The sequence below is a fragment of the Kryptolebias marmoratus genome, linkage group LG20, assembly GCF_001649575.2.
Source record: "Kryptolebias marmoratus isolate JLee-2015 linkage group LG20, ASM164957v2, whole genome shotgun sequence".
Taxonomy (NCBI): Eukaryota; Metazoa; Chordata; class Actinopteri; order Cyprinodontiformes; family Rivulidae; genus Kryptolebias; species Kryptolebias marmoratus.
Window position 1 is genome coordinate 23,090,311 of NC_051449.1, and position 17,532 is coordinate 23,107,842.

A 17,532-nucleotide genomic window follows, 5' to 3' on the forward strand; every position below is an offset into this window, starting at 1 on the left:
TAAGAAATTGTACAATTTTTGGGGGCAGCAACATATTTCAAAAAGGTTAGAACGAAGCCCCATTTCCCACTGTGATGCATCCTCTCTTCTTTTAACATCTAGGAACTGAAGGCAATGTTGTCTCATTCTTGTCTGATGCAGGATTCTGTTCAACAGTCCTGGGTCTTCTTCTTGTATTTTTTTGTTCTAAAACCTGGACTTTTCTGCAGAAAACAGATTGAGCAGAGCAGTAGGATGGAAATACAGTAATAGCTATTTACTGACTTTGAGCTGCAGGTACAGCTGCTCTGTCACCTTATTATGTTTCTGCATTTGAGACATTTAACTAACTTAACAAACCTTGATATACCACAAACGACCTGTATGTAAACATGAATACATTCTGGTTATTAATGTAAATGATAGCTTTAGTACACAGATAGATGTCTGCAGATATTCATGCTGTAATGAAATCAAAACAAAATGAGCTTCTTACAGTTGAAAAAGGCAACACATTCCCAAACAGTTAAAGAAGAGTACAAGAAAGAAAACATATGTGGTTTATGTTGCAAAGATATTAATTTAAAAGACACAACTGCACAAACGTGACTTCTATCCTATTTTTCATAATTTCAGGTGTGATACTTGTTCTAATGTTTTTATTCAAATTTTTAATTTTGGTTTTATTATACTTTACTTCTGCTTTGTCATCTTTAATATTTTATATTTTTGTTTTGATGTGTTTTAATATTTTTTATTTTTTAATGCCATGCACAAGCACTTTTTGATTACAACTCACCAAATTTTGCACATTCTGAGCTAAAATTTAGCGTGGCATTAGCTGAGACAAGTCCTCAACAAAAGTGTTAACATATCAAACAAGATCTGTTTTTTTAAAGCTTTGCCATTAACTACTGGAGTCAGCCATGTCTGTTTGTTATCAAAATAACTCATAAATCACTGGATAGATTTTTGATAGAACTTTTAGAATATAATCACATCTATTTTTGATTAACTTATGGAATTAACCCAGTTCAAGATGGCCGTTACAGTTAATCAACAGTAGCCAAAAAAGAATTAGCTATAACTCAGTCAATTTCACAGATGCTGAGTTAAAATTCAATGCGAAAGTAGATGAGAGCCATTCAAAACACATACTCTGAGCATGACATCTTGCAAAAATCATATTAAAACAAGCATTATGTTAGTTTCAAAGTTTGACCACAAAGGCTATTCTAGTTGTTATTGCATTCAGCACACTCTAGTGAGAAACAGATAACATGACAATTTAATAAACCTGCAAAAACACAATTTGAAGGTGAACATCCGTTTTATTTTATGCCAGGAAAGGCACGTTCTCACACTGAATCCAGGTGTTTAGGCTATATAATAATATATGCATCTACACAGGCAGTGCATATACTGGACCATTGCCAATAATAAATGTAACAGTAACATTTACACAGTTTGTTAAGCACACAAAAGATTTAGCACATATGACAGTTTGTATATGCACATTTTGAGCATAGGAGGAAGTACATATGCACCCTGTAGTCCACACAGTTTCATCCGCCTTTTACACCAAAGGAAATATCAGCAGCACGTGTTCGTTTTTGGAAAGTCCATGAAGAATATCGACTGTATTTCAGAGACATCAGGACCACGACTGTTTATGTCCACTCTGTTTATATTCCGGTTGCATAAAATATTTCATAATGCATCTGCTTTTTCTCTCATAATGCATATTTAACAGACCAGCGTGTCGAGCGATAAACTCTCCTCCTCCTTTGGTGAGTTCATATATTTAGTTAAGGCCCATAGGCAGCCAGTTTATCATCCCACTATTTACACCCTCTGCAACACAACACCATAAACCATCCAGCCAACTTAAAAACACTGTCATGGAGCAGATTTATTATTGCCCGCCGCCAAAGGCAAAAAGGGAAATTATGTATTGGCTGCCACACCTAGTCAACAATAGCCAATGCAAAAATGGCAATCAGTTTTACAGATACTGAGCTAAACACATAATCCAGGCGCTAACATGTCTCGTAAAATCTTGCCTAATGTCATTTATAAGGTTTGACCAGAACACCTACAGCTCCGCTCCTTCTCATTATAACATGATTACTGTCTAAAACTCTGGCATAAGAGGCAGCGGGGGAAATCCATTCCTTCAAGGAATGCTGGGCCTTCAATCTGGTATGCTTTTCCTCACACCATACTGTCCCACTATGAGACAAAAACAGTATCCATGAACGAATATGTTGCCCAGAGCAAAACTCCTTCAGTCGGACACAGAAATCGATAGGCGGGAGGTGGACGGAACAAGTAGGGGGAACACAAACTGGCTTTTCCAGCTTCTGGCAGATTACAGCAGTTAAATACAACCACAATTTGTTCTGGCAGTTGTATTTAGTTTAGAAAAAAAAATCTACAATAATACTTACAAACAAGGAGGATGAAAGCATATTGTACCAGTAAGAATAATACGTGTAAATAAACTGTGCTGCTGCTGTGCAACAACAATCCTGGCTTTGAGTCTAAACTCATGCAGGACCTTTGTATTACCTGCCGCCGAAACACCAAGGCAGACAAGGTTTTGCCCACGCTTGTGTGTCTGTCTGTTAGCAAAACATCTCATGAGCCACTGAATAGAATTTAATCAAACTTACAGCAAACACCAATTGGTTGCACATCTACAAATGATTCCTTTTTGGAGCCAGTCCAATTCAAGATGGCTGCCACAGCTGATCCACTTTAACCAACACAAAAATAGCTAGTTTTACAGATATTGAGCTAAAATTTGTTGGGGTAACAGCTGAGAGTCATCTTTGCGAGAACATCGTTGCATTAGATCACACAGCATGATTATTTTCAAGGTTTAATCAAAATTGCTGACTCGGTCACTTCTCACCCTCACATAATCTTGGTTTAAAACTCTGGCATGAAAGGTGGCAGCAGGCAAAAAACATTCCTTTAAGGAAATTGCTTCTTGTGTTCTTTGGAATATATAGAAAATTGAACTATTGGGCTGAGAGAAACCTCCTAATGTTCATGTTGGTTTGTACAACATCTGATCCAGGTCTCAATAATCTCATTGTGACTAATAATTCAATTTCATGCAGTGATGAATTAATACATTAGTGACAATGTGCTTCACACTACAACACAGCGTTTTACTTAGGTTTTAGTAATGACTTTCTGTAATTTAGAATTTTTTTTTGAGTGTGTGGGTTATGTTTGATATCATAAACACTGCACATTGTAAGAATGTGGCTCATATGTTTTTACATCACAGCTGAGAAATATAGTTTTCTTTTTCTTTTGCATCATAATATATATTTTCTGGTAACATGGGATGCAATTATTTAATACATATTACATGTATATTAGTATATTATTATTAATAATATTATCTTGTTGTTTTTTAAATGTTCAGTCAGTTTCCCACTGCCATCCAGTCAGTGTTTGATAATACATCAGGAATATCAGCTGACTTGTGAGTTTTCCTTCAACACTACTCATCGCTGAATCAGCTGTCAGCATCTTCAGTTTATTTTTGCCAGGTTTCCACTGAGAGCAGAGCTAAAACGGATTCAACTGGAAGCTGAACGTTTTTTTTTTTCAGAGCGACAACAGAAACTTGACAAGAAAACTCTGACATCATTTGCAAATTTTATGTCTTTTCCTGCTTTGCAGCTTCAAACGGCAGTCCTCTTCAGCACCAGATATGGAGTCATTTAGGTGCAACGAAGCACAAACTGGTGCAGAAGTGATAAAGAAACTGTGTGTTTGTACCCATTCTTTCCCGTTGTCTGTTTTTCGGTGCTTTATCTCAAAGCACCATGGACGTCCACATCCTTAAGATGCAGCCCTGCTTGCAATCTCTCTTAGCCTGGGAGCTTCAATAACACATGGCAGCTGCAGGGAAAAAACCTTCTGCTTGGTCCTATGATAAAAAGTGGTCCACTCAAGTGTTATTTGGCCATAGGCTTACTGATTTTCTGTGTGTTAATTATTTCACAGCCAGTTTTATCTGGGTCTGCCTTGCGACTGTCTTTTCTGGACATGTCTGGTTCCCAGAGAAAGAACTCATGGAGGAGGGTGTTGACGGTGTCAGGACACTCCATCATGACCATGTGACTCCCTTCCTCGATGACCTTCAGGAAGGCAAACAAGAGGATCTAGAAACACAAAACAAATGCCAACTTTTAGATTTGAAACACAAAGCAGACAAAATCAACTTTTGTTTTGCTATAGTGACTTCAAAACGTATTCATCCACGTTGAACTTTTCCACATTTTGTCACGGTACATCCACAAACTGTAAAGTATTTTACTGGGATTTTATGTTTATTTTATGGCCAAGACAAAGTAGCACATAATTGTCAAGTGGAGGGAAAATATGGAGCCAGATCGGTCTCATAAGATGCACAAATGCAAAAACTAAAATCCACAATTTCAAAAGACTCACAAATGCACAGCACCAAATCCACAAATGCAAAAACTAAGATACACAACTTCAAAAGATTCACAAATGCACAGCACCAAATCCACAAATGTTATCAACTTCTCATAATAAGTGGATAATAAGCCAAACATATCACATTACATGTATCACTTACCGCTCCGATGTTGTCACTAGAAGCCATGGTAAAGTCCAAATGCCTGATATTCACAAATAACGCAATGTCAATATTTTTTTTCTTTTCTTCAGTTTCTAACTTCTTCTTCTTGTTTTTTTCTGGCGGTTGGCAACCAACTTTTAGTAGCATTACCGCCACTTACTGGTCTGGAGTGTGCACACCAGTTTCTAAATGCAGCCAGTCACTAGTTTTGAAAGGTTTACCGACATTGGCTTAAGTTTTTGCATTTGTGGATTTGGTGCTGTGCATTTGTGAGTCTTTTGAAATTGTGGATTTTAGTTTTTGCATTTGTGCATCTTATGAGACCAATCTGGCGCCATAGGAATATGATGCATGATTTTCAGTTATTCTTTCTTTTTTTAAAAATTTAACTCTGAAAAGAGTGGGGTTGATTGTATTCAGCTCCTCTGAGTTGATACATTAGAAAACCATCTTCCACTGCAGTTCCAGCTGCAGGTCTTTTTGAGTTTGTCTCTACCAGCTTTGCACATCTAGAGACTAAAATTTTCTCCATTCTTCTCTGTAAAACAGCTGCAGCTCAGTCAGGTTAAACAGAGAGAGTCTGTGAACAGCACTTTAAGTCTTGCCACAGAGTCTCAGTTGGATTTAAGTCTGGACTTTGACTGGACTATTCTAACACCTGATTTGATCCATTCAATTGTAGACCTAGCTGGATGGCTTTTTTCTTGCCGCTCTTCTATAAATGACAGATTTGTGGAATGCAGGACTAATAGTTGTCCTGTGGACAGATTGCCCATCCTGAGCTGTTGATCTCTGCAGCTCCTCCGGAGTTACCATGGACTTCTTCACTCCTTGTCAGATTAATGCTCTCCTCACCCAGCCTGTCACTTTAGGTGGGCGGCCATGTCTTGGCAGGTTTGTAGGTGTGCTGCACTCTTTCCATTTTCAAATGACTGACTAAACCATGTTCTGTGACATGTTGAAAGCTTGGGATATTGTTTTATAATCTAACCCTGTTTTAAACTACTCAACAACTTTTTCCCTGACCTGTCTGGTGTGTTCCTTAGTCTTCATGATGCTGATTGATCACTAATGTTCTGTAACAAACCTCAGAGGCTCACAGAACAGCTGGATTTATACTGAGATTAAATTAAACACAGTTGGACACAGGTATCTGAAGGCTCTACTTGCGAAAGTGCAGAAAAACTACAGACTGCAGCTGTCCGTAGTGTACATGCATGATTTCACACAGATACTGGGAGTTTCCAAAAACTTCCACTCAGAGACCTGGAATCAAAAAGTTTCGGTATGAGAGAAAACCAAGGTTGTTGTTGTGTACAAATGGCCGAAATGCAACTGAAATGTTACAGTGTTGTGTAAACAGAGCCTCAGAGTACAGAGGGAAGAATACAAATGAATACCAAACGTTTAATGTGAAAACCACGTATCTTTTTCTTTCCACTTCATAATTATGTGCTACATAAAAATACCAGTAAAAAACTTTGAAGTTTTTGGCTGTAATATCACAAAATGTGGAAAAGATGGATTTAGCACTATAGATGGACGTAGATTTACTATACCTCTGCCATGCGCTGGTCCTCCTCCACTGGAACAAACTTGTCACACAAGCCATGAACCAACAGGATGGGCACAGTGAGCTCAGCATGGTAGACCTCATCCCCCTCAGGCCAGTACTGACCGCTCATCATGGCTCTCAGGACAAATGGAGACACATTGAAAGCATTACCCTGCTTCAAGAGCTGCTTCTCTTTGGCACCTTGTCGAGCAAATCCAGCTCTAAAGGGTTAGAAAACAACAAGAACATCAACAAAAATTATGTGTAAAGTTGTTTGTCCTTCTTTGACATTTTGAATTATTCAGCTCTTACTTCAGAAAGCTCCAGGCTAGACAAGGTGACAGACAGTGAAGGACACATGATGGAAGCTGGAAGATGGAGCAAAGGCTGGGCTCCAGGGCTGTTGGACCTCCTCCATTGATCATCACCACCTTATGGACTAGATCAGGATATTCATGGGCCAGGAAGGTGCAAAATGACACTCTGTAAGAGATGATGAGATGAAGGCATCACGGGAACAAAGTGTTAGTAACAACTAGAAAAGAAGTTTGACTGAAGAAATTGTAAAAAGTAAGTTGTTAAAATTAAAAGGAGCAAAATGCTAGCTAAAAGCTAAAAATAGCTAAAAATATCGAAACTTGAGCTAAAAGCTTAAAGTTGATAGGTGTGAGAATGATTACTATATGCTAAAAGTAACAAAAGGCTTGTTAAAAGTAGCACAAAACAATTAAAAGAGTAAAAGTGTGCTAAAAACAAAAAGGCTAACTAAAAGCTAAAAGCAGTAGAATGTTCACTAAAAGCTATAAATAGTGTAAGACGACAAAACTACAGGGTGGGCCATTTATATGGATACACCTTAATAAAATGGGAATGGTTGGTGATATTAACTTACTGTTTGTGGCACATTAGTATATGGGAGGGGGAAAACTTTTCAAGATGAGTGGTAACCATGGTGGCCATTTTGAAGTCGGCCTTTTTGGATCCAACTTTTGTTTTTTCAATGGGAGGAGGGTCATGTGACACTTCAAACTTATTGGTAATTTCACAAGAAAAACAATGGTGTGCTTGATTTTAACATAAGTTTATTCTTTCATGAGTTGTGTACAAGTTTCTCACTACTTATAAAATGTGTTCAAAGTGCTGCCCATTGTGTTGGATTGTCAATGCAACCCTCTTCTCCCACTCTTCACACACTGATAGGAACACCACAGGAGAAATGCGAGCACAGGCTTCCAGTATCCGTAGTTTCAGGTGCTGTTCATCTCGTATCTTCGCAGCATAGAAAATCGCCTTCAGATGACCCCAAAGATAAAAGTCTAAGGGGGTCAGATCGGGAGACCTTGGGGGCCATTCAACTGGCCCACGATGACCAATCCACTTTCCAGGAAGTGGAAGTGGGAGAAGAGGGTTGCAATGACAATCCAACACAATGGGCAGCACTTTGAACACATTTCATAAGTGGTGAAAAACTTGTTAATAACTCATGAAAGAATAAAGTTACGTTAAAACCAAGCACTCCATTGTTTTTCTTGTGAAATTCCCAATAAGTTTGACGTGTCACATGACCCTCTTCCCATTGAAAAAACAAACGTTGGCTCCAAAATGGCCAACTTCAAATTGGCCACCATGGTCACCCCTCATCTTGAAAAGTTTCCCCTCCCATATACTAATGTGCCACAAACAGGAAGTTAATATGACCAACCATTCCCATTTTATTAAGGTGTATCTATATAAATGGCCCACCCTGTATAGTAATATACTGAAGCAAATTTTAAAAATAAAATTGTTTTAAATAAATTGAGGAGATCTCAATGCATTTTATTGTGAAGGTTAAGTTTGTAAAAAATAAAATAAATTAAAACAAAAAAATTTGGCAAGTACAGAAATTACAAAAAACAAAAGTCAGAGCACCCATCTCCTGGAAATGGATGCAGAAGTAGGTAAATAATAAAAAACGCACGAAAAAATTAAAACCAGGAAATGCTGACTCAGCAATTACACAATTATGCCTGGAACTGTCCGACAAACTTTTCCAAAACCAAATGATTTCTGATACAAGCTTCTGACAGTTCCTCACCCATACGAGTGGCCAATGAGAATGTTGCGTTTCCGAGCGTATCTCTTAAAGATGGCGCGCAGGTCCTCTGCCAGAGCATAAAAGGTGTAAGCTGCTGCAATCTGTGGGGCAATGCTGGCTCCATGCCCCGCCAAGTCCGGCGCTATGACCTCGTAGCCCAGACGAGAGAAGAAGTCCAGCTGGCTGCTCCAAATGTCCAGAGAGCCTCCTACGCCGTGCACAAAGAACAGGGCCACATCCGAATGCGTTCCTTTGCAGCTTGAGATGACCCGCTTTGAGTCGATGAGCACAGTGCGCTTGGGCTTGCGACGGCGTCGGCGAGGGGGCGGAGCAGGTTTCTGCTCTTCAGAGGATAACAAACCCTGAGGTGGCGCAGGGTTTGGGTCAGGAGACGAGGCCAGCTCTTTGTAGTCAGCCAGCTCCACCTCCACGGTGCTACAGGGCTCCAGATCTCCATCCTGACACTGCAAGATTTCAGAGTGCAAAACGTCGCCAAGGTTCTCAATCACCAGCTGGCCGTTGCGGTAAACTGTGATCTTCCTCTTGCAGTGGACGCTGGTGCCTGCAACACCGTCGCTGTTAGAATCCTCATCATTCGAATCACAGTCAACGTCTTTCTTGTCCGCATCTGTGTCCGAGGGCTGACGCTCAGGAATAATATGCCGCACTCGCAGGACCCTCCCTGGTTTCACTTCCACAAACTCAAACCCATCGGAGGGTTCAGATGACTCCAGAGGCAAGACCAGATTAGTGGTCTTCCCCGTCAGACAGCAAAGGATCCCGTCAGTGATGCTGGTCAGCATGGTACTCCTCTGCAACGACAACATCACACAGATACTAAAAACAGGAACTATGGAGTACCTCAATACATGATACATGAGACCAGTGTAGAGATACCATCACAACACAGCACCCACAAAATCAGTTAAACAATGAATATGAAACAAGTCAAGACAGCAATATTTATGCCTGTGTATGTGTTTGCACGTGTCTGTTTGTTATCAAAACATCTCACAAACAACTGGACAGACTTTATTAAACTTTCAGGAAAAAGTCCTTGAATGCATATCTACAACTGATTGACTTCTCAAATCAACTTGAATCAACTTGGCCATCATGGCGAACTGAGCTTAGAAAACACAAAAACGGCTATATGTCAGTCAGTTTTACAAACAGTGACCTAAAGCTGAGAGTCACACTCAACACATACTCCAAGTGCTACTCATCATGCTAAATCTTTGCTTGAAACTTTAGCAACAACTATTGGAGTCAACCCTGTTTGTCTGTTAGCAAAATATATCTTAAACCACCAGACACCTTTTATTGAAACTATCAGAATTCCCCAGTGTTTAATATGTTTTCTTTTGTGGTTCTGCTCCCTGTGTCCTGTGTTCCTTGTGCTATCACTCACTCTCTTCTAGTTCTCATGTCAGTCTGCCTCAACCACCCACACCTGTCCCTTGTTTGTAATCAGTCACCTGTGTTCATTTCGCAATCACCCTCTGCCTTTAAAACCTAGCCATCTTCCTCACTGACTCACTGGTTCATTGTCATTCACATGCGCTGTCTGGTTTTCCTTGTGTTCCCAGCGCACGTCTGGATTTTGTAAGTTTTGCATTTTAGTTTTTGTTGCTGCCATGTCAGCATTTTGTGTTCTTTTAAATGAATTCGTTTTTCTTTGGAGCTCCTCGTGTGTCTGCATTTAGGGTCCAAACCATCCAACCACCACGAACCTGACAAAAATGCTCTTAGTCTAAAATTCCAGCATTAAAAAGCAACAAGCAATATGAATTCCTACAAGGAACATTCATTAAATGTATTTAGAAAAAGTCCAAACTCAGTGCAAAATACAGTGCATCTATGCAGCAAAGAATTGTTTTTCTTAAACTTCAGTTAAAATGTCTGAAATATACAAAATCCAGAAATTTTAAAACATGAGTTTTTAAAAAGTTTTTTTTTTGTTAAAAAAAAGCTTTTTAATCATTTCAGTAACTATTTTATGTCAATCCTGTTGTACAAAAAATAATGATATTTTGATTCTCAATATTTTAATTTAATTTCCCTTTGGGATTAATAAAGTATTTTTGAATTTGAATTAAATTGAATTGAATTTTCTCCCAACTCCACATCTCTACAAATAAAGAATTTTAAATAGTCATTCAATTAACAGAGACCCCTTATTTTAAAAATGATATCTCAGGGGGCTTTCAGTAAAGGCGTAGAAGATGCTTTGTAGGAGCTCTGCAGGAATGTGATTCTGATATATTTTCATTAGCACTTAAAGTCTGTTTATTTTTTGCCACAGCCACAAGTTCAAGGAAATATCAGAATTTACATCCTTTGAGTTATATCTGGATAAATATTGAGTCTTCTGATGAAAACACGAGTCTGCCAGGACTGGCCTAGGCATACTGTGCCTCCACACTTTGGTGCTAGATGTTTCTGAAATACAGGATCCTAATGAGGAGATGCTGCAGCGCATCAAGGTAATAATAGGTGACTTCAGAGCTGAAATTCTCACCAAACTTCAGTCGGTAATGTCAGAGTTAGCTAAGAAGGAAGTGGCAGCTGCTCTAAAACTGCTGGAAGAAAAAAGTCACTCGGCAAAATGGAATAATTTCTGATCTTGAGAGCACATTTAACGAGCACAATGACCGGCTAACTCGCATGGAAGCTAATATTAATAACGCTAATAACGCTTTGAACAAGAAATGTTAAGACTTGGATCGACCTTCTAGGTGGCATAATATTCAACTTGTGGGTCTGCCAGAGGGCTCAGAAGGCCCTCTACCTACAGAGTTCATAACTAAATTTCTTTAGAACATTGTATATGTTGGGCAGGAAAATGATAATGCTGGATCTTTCAAAATAACCTGGAATCCCTTTCTGTCCCATATTAATGTCCAGACTGTTAGCTCATTTAGGATCTAAGTACCACAGCAATGTGGCCTGACATGTGTGTATACATATTTATATGTAATGTGTTTTGTAAAAATTTTTTTATATTGTCTATTTTTTCTTAACGTTTATTTTTTCTCAGTTTGTCTCCCATTAGTCTTTCACGTGTAGGAGCTGGGGCGTGGGGTGCTTATTCATTGTTGTTGATGTTAAAAACTCAATAAACAGTGTTAAAAAGGAAGATAGCTCAGACATTATAATGGGGACTTGTTGCCGTGTTTGAAAATGTCATCTGCTGCCTAAATGATGTCGCCTGATTCTTCGAAAATTTATCCCAAGCTGTTTCTAAGCAACTACTTCCTTATTAAAAGGAAACTTTTTTTTTAAAATTCTTTTCTGGTTCACTGTTGAGGGAATTGTTTACACGAGAACAACAACAACTCTGCAAACATTAGTGTTTTTTCAATGTTCATTGTGTTTATGTGGATACAGCTGTGCTCATTGAAACTGCTGTAATTTCTATGCCAGGTAGGGTTGCCAGATAGGAAATGACAAACTACCGCACTGTCACTTTAAAATGATTGTGTTTTGACCCAAACTATTATAAGTGCTGAGCGAGGTGTGCTTTCTCTGAGGGGGGAGTTTGTAAGATTAGTTGTGTGTTGTGATTGGTGAACATGTGCAGAGAAAACATTACTACCTTTGCTGGCAGGCAATAAAAACTTCTACAAGCACACTCACCTAAGTGTGAAAACAGCTGTTCCTATAATCACCAGTGAACAAAAAGTACTTGTTTTGTACTAAAGGTTCAAGGCCAGTGAGGCCTGACCATTGATAGTCTGAACAAGGCTTTTGCAATGAATAACCTCTCCTTTTCACATGGCGTCAATTGTTTTTCATGCTTCTCTGCTCCTCGCCCACCTTGGAGCCTAACAAGAGGATACATAAAGCTGCAGGCTTTCTCCAGTTATGCACCAAGGATAGAGAGGTAGGATACATAGGCAAATAAACACAAGTGTTCACATCTCCTGACTGACCCTCAGCCAGTGCTGACAAGCCAATTGATGGGATTGCGGTTCGAATGCATATGTGAATGCAAGTGGACTATAGGCCGTTCCAAAAGCAGGAAGCGGACTACAGGACAGGGCCTTCTGGGTAAATACAACCAAAGCAAACTTGTGTTTCTACCACTAGTGGGAGAAATGGCTCGTGCCGCTCATGCTGAGCCCATTGTTGAAAAATGTTTGTTTGGCACATGTACAACAGAAACTCTAAAACCGCTCAAATTTGACGACACTCCATTTTTGTTTCCTTTTCCAGAAGAAGGAAGTTGCGCTCGGTGTGTTCTTCAGAGGTTTTTGTGTCGCTTTCTTCAGTAGTTTTGGTGCAGCACCACCAGGCGAGGCGGGGAACAGGTTGATGGAAGGGTTTGGCTCGATTGATTCAGTGTAGTGTGAATGTGAACCGCACCAGCTGAAAATAGAACAAATGTTGACATTTTGGTCTCCAATTAAACTGAGTCTACTGGACTATCAGGTGTGAATGCACCCCTAAAATCTTTTGATGATATTATGAACTATAGATGATGGGATAGTCAAAGTCTTCCCAAATTTCCTTTGATGAACATTACTTGGAAATTGTTCCACTGTTTTACAGTTTGTCACAGATTGGTAAACCTCTGCCCCTCTTTACTTCAGAGAGATTCAGTCTCTCTAAAATGCTCTTTTTATACCCAGTCCTCTCACTGACCTGTTGTCAATTAACCTAGCCTAGCAGGAATTAGTAGGAAAATCTTCCTCTAATTGTTTCTTACTGGTACAACTTATTTTTACAGCCTTTTGTTGCTCCTGTTCCAACTTTTTTGAAATGTGTTGCTACCCTAAAATTTAAGATTTAAGATTTAACCAATCATTGCATTCTGTTTTTATTACATTTTATGCAATGTCCCAACCTGTTTGGAATATCTATCTATCTATCTATCTATCTATCTATCTATCTATCTATCTATCTATCTATCTATCTATCTATCTATCTATCTATCTATCTATCTATCTATCTATCTATCTATCTATCTATCTATCTATCTATCTATCTATCTATCTATCTATCTATCTATCTATCTATCCTCAGGTAGCCATCTAAATAGCGCAGAAGAAACAGCAGCAGTATTGATCAACAGTGGTGAAATGGAAATAGAAATTTTCCTGCTGACCTACCACCTGTCAATACATCAATCAGAACTGGCTGTGCGGAGGAAGGTGAACAAATTTCTTTTCTTCAGCCCGTTGGTCTCAGCATGTTTCTCAGCCATCATGTCTGCGTTTTCTTCTGGACCTGCAAACATCCAGCTCCATGTGTGCCAAAACAAGTCCGCATTCGGCAGACTCGTAGGGCAGCGTGAGCCCCTCTTGGCTGCACGTGCACACGCATAGACTTGCAAAACAAGAGACCATTTTAACCTACTTTCTGCGGGATGCACACATCTCAAGAGGCGCAGCGGGAGGATCGATAATTATTTCACAACACAGCATCGCAACCAGCAGCAGAAGATGCACTCCTCTGCTGAAAATATTCATTCAAAGCTAATGTATGCAGGTCTTCCGAGCTGAGTCGAATGGTCAATGTTTTTGCGCATCAAGAATTTATCTTTGGTGATGCTTCGATCCTTCGTAATATTTAGTCCTTCTTTGCACTGTCGCAGAACAAATAAATGCAGTTCCATTGCCATGACAGCACGTTGCTTAGTAAAATAATCAGCGCAACACAATGCAATAAACACAGACTCCTTACCTGCAGAATTGAGTGATGCGCAACCTGCACTGAAGATGACCGTCGGGGGTCTATGCCACAAAACAGTGACACCTTTTCAGCCTTATTAGAGTGTCATTACAGGACATCGAGGTGCTGGGGCTGATGGAAGCGCGTGCATCCGTAAAAGGCAGCCAAATGCATCTTAATAAGTCACCCATAACGAAAACAAACGGCACCCCTCCTGTCCAGAGGACCCACTGCGGCCCGAACCCTCCCCAGCACTGCTCCGCAGCGCTCGGCTCCGTCCGCTGCAGCCTCGGGAATCTTCGCGCATTTCCGCTGCTGAGTGGCAGCCGCCGAGGACGAATGGAGGACAGCAGGGAGCCGCCGGGAAGCCAATGGGAGGCGGACGGTGTCCTTGTTGCTAAGGCGAGCAGGGTAGTGAAGTGGCTGCGGTCAGCTGGAAGGACAGAATGATGGTCGGAGCATGTGAGCAGGGTGATGAATGATCATACATGACATGTGGGATCCTGCCTCAGAAGCTGCTTTTACACCTCCATGACTGCGTCACAAGAAAAACAGAGTCACTGCAGAATGACTGGGGCAGGCATGACCTCTAATCTGAAACGGAAGTGGCTTCCTGTCTCTGTTCAGCTGAGGAGCCCAAAAAAATGTTCATGTGGAGACCAGACACAGAAACTAAGTTCACATTATTGGTTTTAATGTGTGACACACTGGTATAGTGCCAGTGTTTGGTGTTTTTTAGCTGCACACACAGGCAGGCATGAGCATAAAATACTGTAAAAAAATGTCTTGAGCCTTTTCTTCAACTCCAATTCCAAAAAGTTTGGGATGTTGTAAAATGTAAATAAAAAGGCTTTTCTGAACTGTGCGCTGATAACAGGCTGGATTGTCCCTCTCCTCTTTAGAATGGAGGAAGTGGCGTCTGTGGTTTCCAAAAAGTACTTCAAATGTTGATTAATCTGACCACAGAACAGTTTTCCACTTTACCTCAGTCTATTTTGAATGAACTTTGGACCAGAGACCCTAACCCTAAATTTACCTTGTTTTGAATCAGACTACACTGTAAAGAGGTCTTATCCTTAGTTACTTTTTATTTGTTCAGTTTTAACCACGAGGCACAGTTAAAACAATGTTGACACTTTTTTATTATAAATAAATATTTTTATATTATATATTCACTTTTTATTTTTTTAGAAAGCTTAAAGGACTTATTTTAATGGAATTATTATACAAATATTATATCGACTGCTTTTTACAGTCTGTGATTGGTTTAATCAGGGCAACAACTAACCAGTAAGAAGGGTCACGATTGGTTGCAGTCTGAGCCAATCAGCTTGCTTCATATTGGCAGACTGGCTAGTAGCGAAACTCTGTGACATTCACTGCCGTCACATTAGTGTTAGTGTCAATTTTATTTAATCATAAACCACAAAATGAGCTTTATTCTCTCTTTTACTCAACTGCGAAGAATAACCCACTTGAGCAGGTAAGAACAAAAAAACGTAATCATGTCAGATAAATAAACATGCTCATTGTGTTTTTCACCAACATGCTAGGAAACAGCTAGCATAGCATTAGCATCCCAGTTTTTAGTGCAGCTTATTCGGAGCTAACTAACTGTGACTGATAACAGACAGAGATTACAACCAAATGACAGCGAGTTTAGTCACGAATGCAGTCAGAACAGTCTGCAGCCTTTACAACTGGAGGAGCCATTTTAATTATCCGTCCTACTAAAGAAAGTTGAAGAGAGACACAACATTTAATTGGCCTTTAAAAATAATAATAAAAAAACTATTTATAAAATGTTTTATATACTGTATAGTAATTTATGTTGCATTTAGATAAAAAAAATCTAGAAAAGTAGAGAAACTATATGGTTCAGTGCAAGAAAAGTATTTTCGCTTTCTGTACAAATGTAGTATGTTTGTTTGTACAGTACTACTTATTTTACTCATTTGTGGAAAATAATGCTATTTTACTAGGTATAATAGTTGTTTTAATTATGTTGCATCCTAATGACTCTAAAATAGTACACATTAAAAATAAACCAGTATGTTGTGGATTTGAGACCTAAATGTCCCCAAATAATATACCAAAATCTTTATTTACCTGACCTGGCTTTCATTTGAGCTGTAGGCTACTAATACATCTGTTTTTACAGCTTTAAAATTTTGTAAATGTCATTAAGTGTGCAAAACTACTTTCTGCTTTTACAGATGTTTGTTTTAAGTAAGTTGAAAAGTTGTTAATTTTCTGGTGGATTTGGAGAAGAATCTATCTGTAAGTTGCACAGACAAAACAGGAAACAGTTTTACAGTCTGATAGCTCAACGGGAAAACTGATTGTTGCATTTTCAACACATTCTAGTGAAAACTCAAGACACAGTTATCTTATTTTGGTGCTGAAATGTTGGCAAACTGTGTACTCAGTGCATTTATATTAACTGATATGTAGACTAATTTCTGTAAAAAAAAAACATAACAAAATCTCCCCCAAAAAACAAAACTCTGTTCATAGACAGCTCAACCCACCTAAATCACCTGCTGTTATTCTGCTGCAGAAATTACATACAAAAACTGCCGAAATGTGTCTAGGAAAACTGCAAAAAGTACTAATTTATATTGTCAATTTTAATCAGATTCATGTCAGGTTTAGTTGACACAACAAGAAGCCAAATGAGAGAGACTGAAGAGCCACATGGGCTCCAGAGCTGTAGGTTACACATCCCTGCTTTAAATACACTAATCTACCAAGAGTAAAATGGAGCAGTGCACTTTTTAATCAGAAATAACAGGTAAATATTCCCCTCTGGAGGTTTCTTCATTTTTTATTGGTATTATTAGCAAGTTATGATTATGAAATCTTCTTTTTTAATCTCACACTGTCATTAAGTGTATTCTAGCAATGCAATATGTATCACTATCACTGGTCATAGGTCACACAGTTTGTGCCTTCTGACTGATGTGAAAAGTAACAGACAGCTTGAAGAAAAGCAAAAATCTCTCCCTGGAATTGTACTTTATTAGTCTCCTGTTTCATTTATCATCTAGCAACAGAATTTCTCTGGCTCTTATAAACAAATAAAAACCAAAATAAATTCCTCAAAGAATGCAAAAACAAGACAATTCCTTGTTTTAGGAGATAGTGGTCATCCCCAGTAAAGATCCCTTTAAAAAGATCTGTTCACACTAAAAGGCTGATATCCAGTTTTCAGACCAAACGTCCAACAAAATTCAGTTATGTGCTCAGTTTTATGTTGGCGCCAGATTGGTGTCTCAAAGTGCCTCTAGGGTGTATAAAACGACAGATACGGAATATAAGTGTTTCTTTCTTGGGTCAAAAAGATTTCATTTAGTTTTGATTATTGGAATTTTTACAAATCCTGGGTCGCTATTTATTTTGGTTTCAGGTGGTGCCATAGCAAATCTATATATTTTATATATATATATATATATATATATATATAGGGCTCTGGATGTTGTAGGGTTGTGTTGGTTAACACGACTCTGCAATATCGCGTGGACATCGGGGACAGTTCCTCTGGACTGGCAGACCGGGGTGGTGGTCCCCTTATTCAAAAAGGGGGACCGGAGGGTGTGTTCCAATTACAGAGGG

The 17,532-nt window shown here is 39.1% G+C and overlaps 2 protein-coding genes across 2 annotated transcripts in view; one reads left to right on the forward strand and one right to left on the reverse strand.

Moving 5' to 3' along the window:
- Positions 1-1,091: 1,091 nt before the first annotated feature.
- abhd8a (abhydrolase domain containing 8a) lies at positions 1,092-14,156 on the reverse strand. The gene is made up of 5 exons (XM_017431328.3): positions 13,930-14,156; positions 8,242-9,053; positions 6,477-6,647; positions 6,169-6,385; positions 1,092-4,166 (listed from the first exon to the last, which is right to left on the reverse strand). Exons 2-5 carry the CDS (start codon positions 9,042-9,044, stop codon positions 3,960-3,962), a joined length of 1,398 nt encoding a protein of 465 aa, XP_017286817.1. The 5' UTR covers positions 9,045-9,053; positions 13,930-14,156; the 3' UTR covers positions 1,092-3,959.
- A 1,076-nt stretch (positions 14,157-15,232) lies between these two features.
- mrpl34 (mitochondrial ribosomal protein L34) overlaps positions 15,233-17,532 on the forward strand; it is a 4,385-nt gene continuing 2,085 nt past the window's right edge. The window contains exon 1 of the mRNA XM_017431347.3: positions 15,233-15,400. Within this exon, the coding sequence (XP_017286836.1) occupies positions 15,348-15,400 (53 nt within the window). The 5' untranslated portion in view covers positions 15,233-15,347. The remainder of the gene's footprint in view (positions 15,401-17,532) is intronic.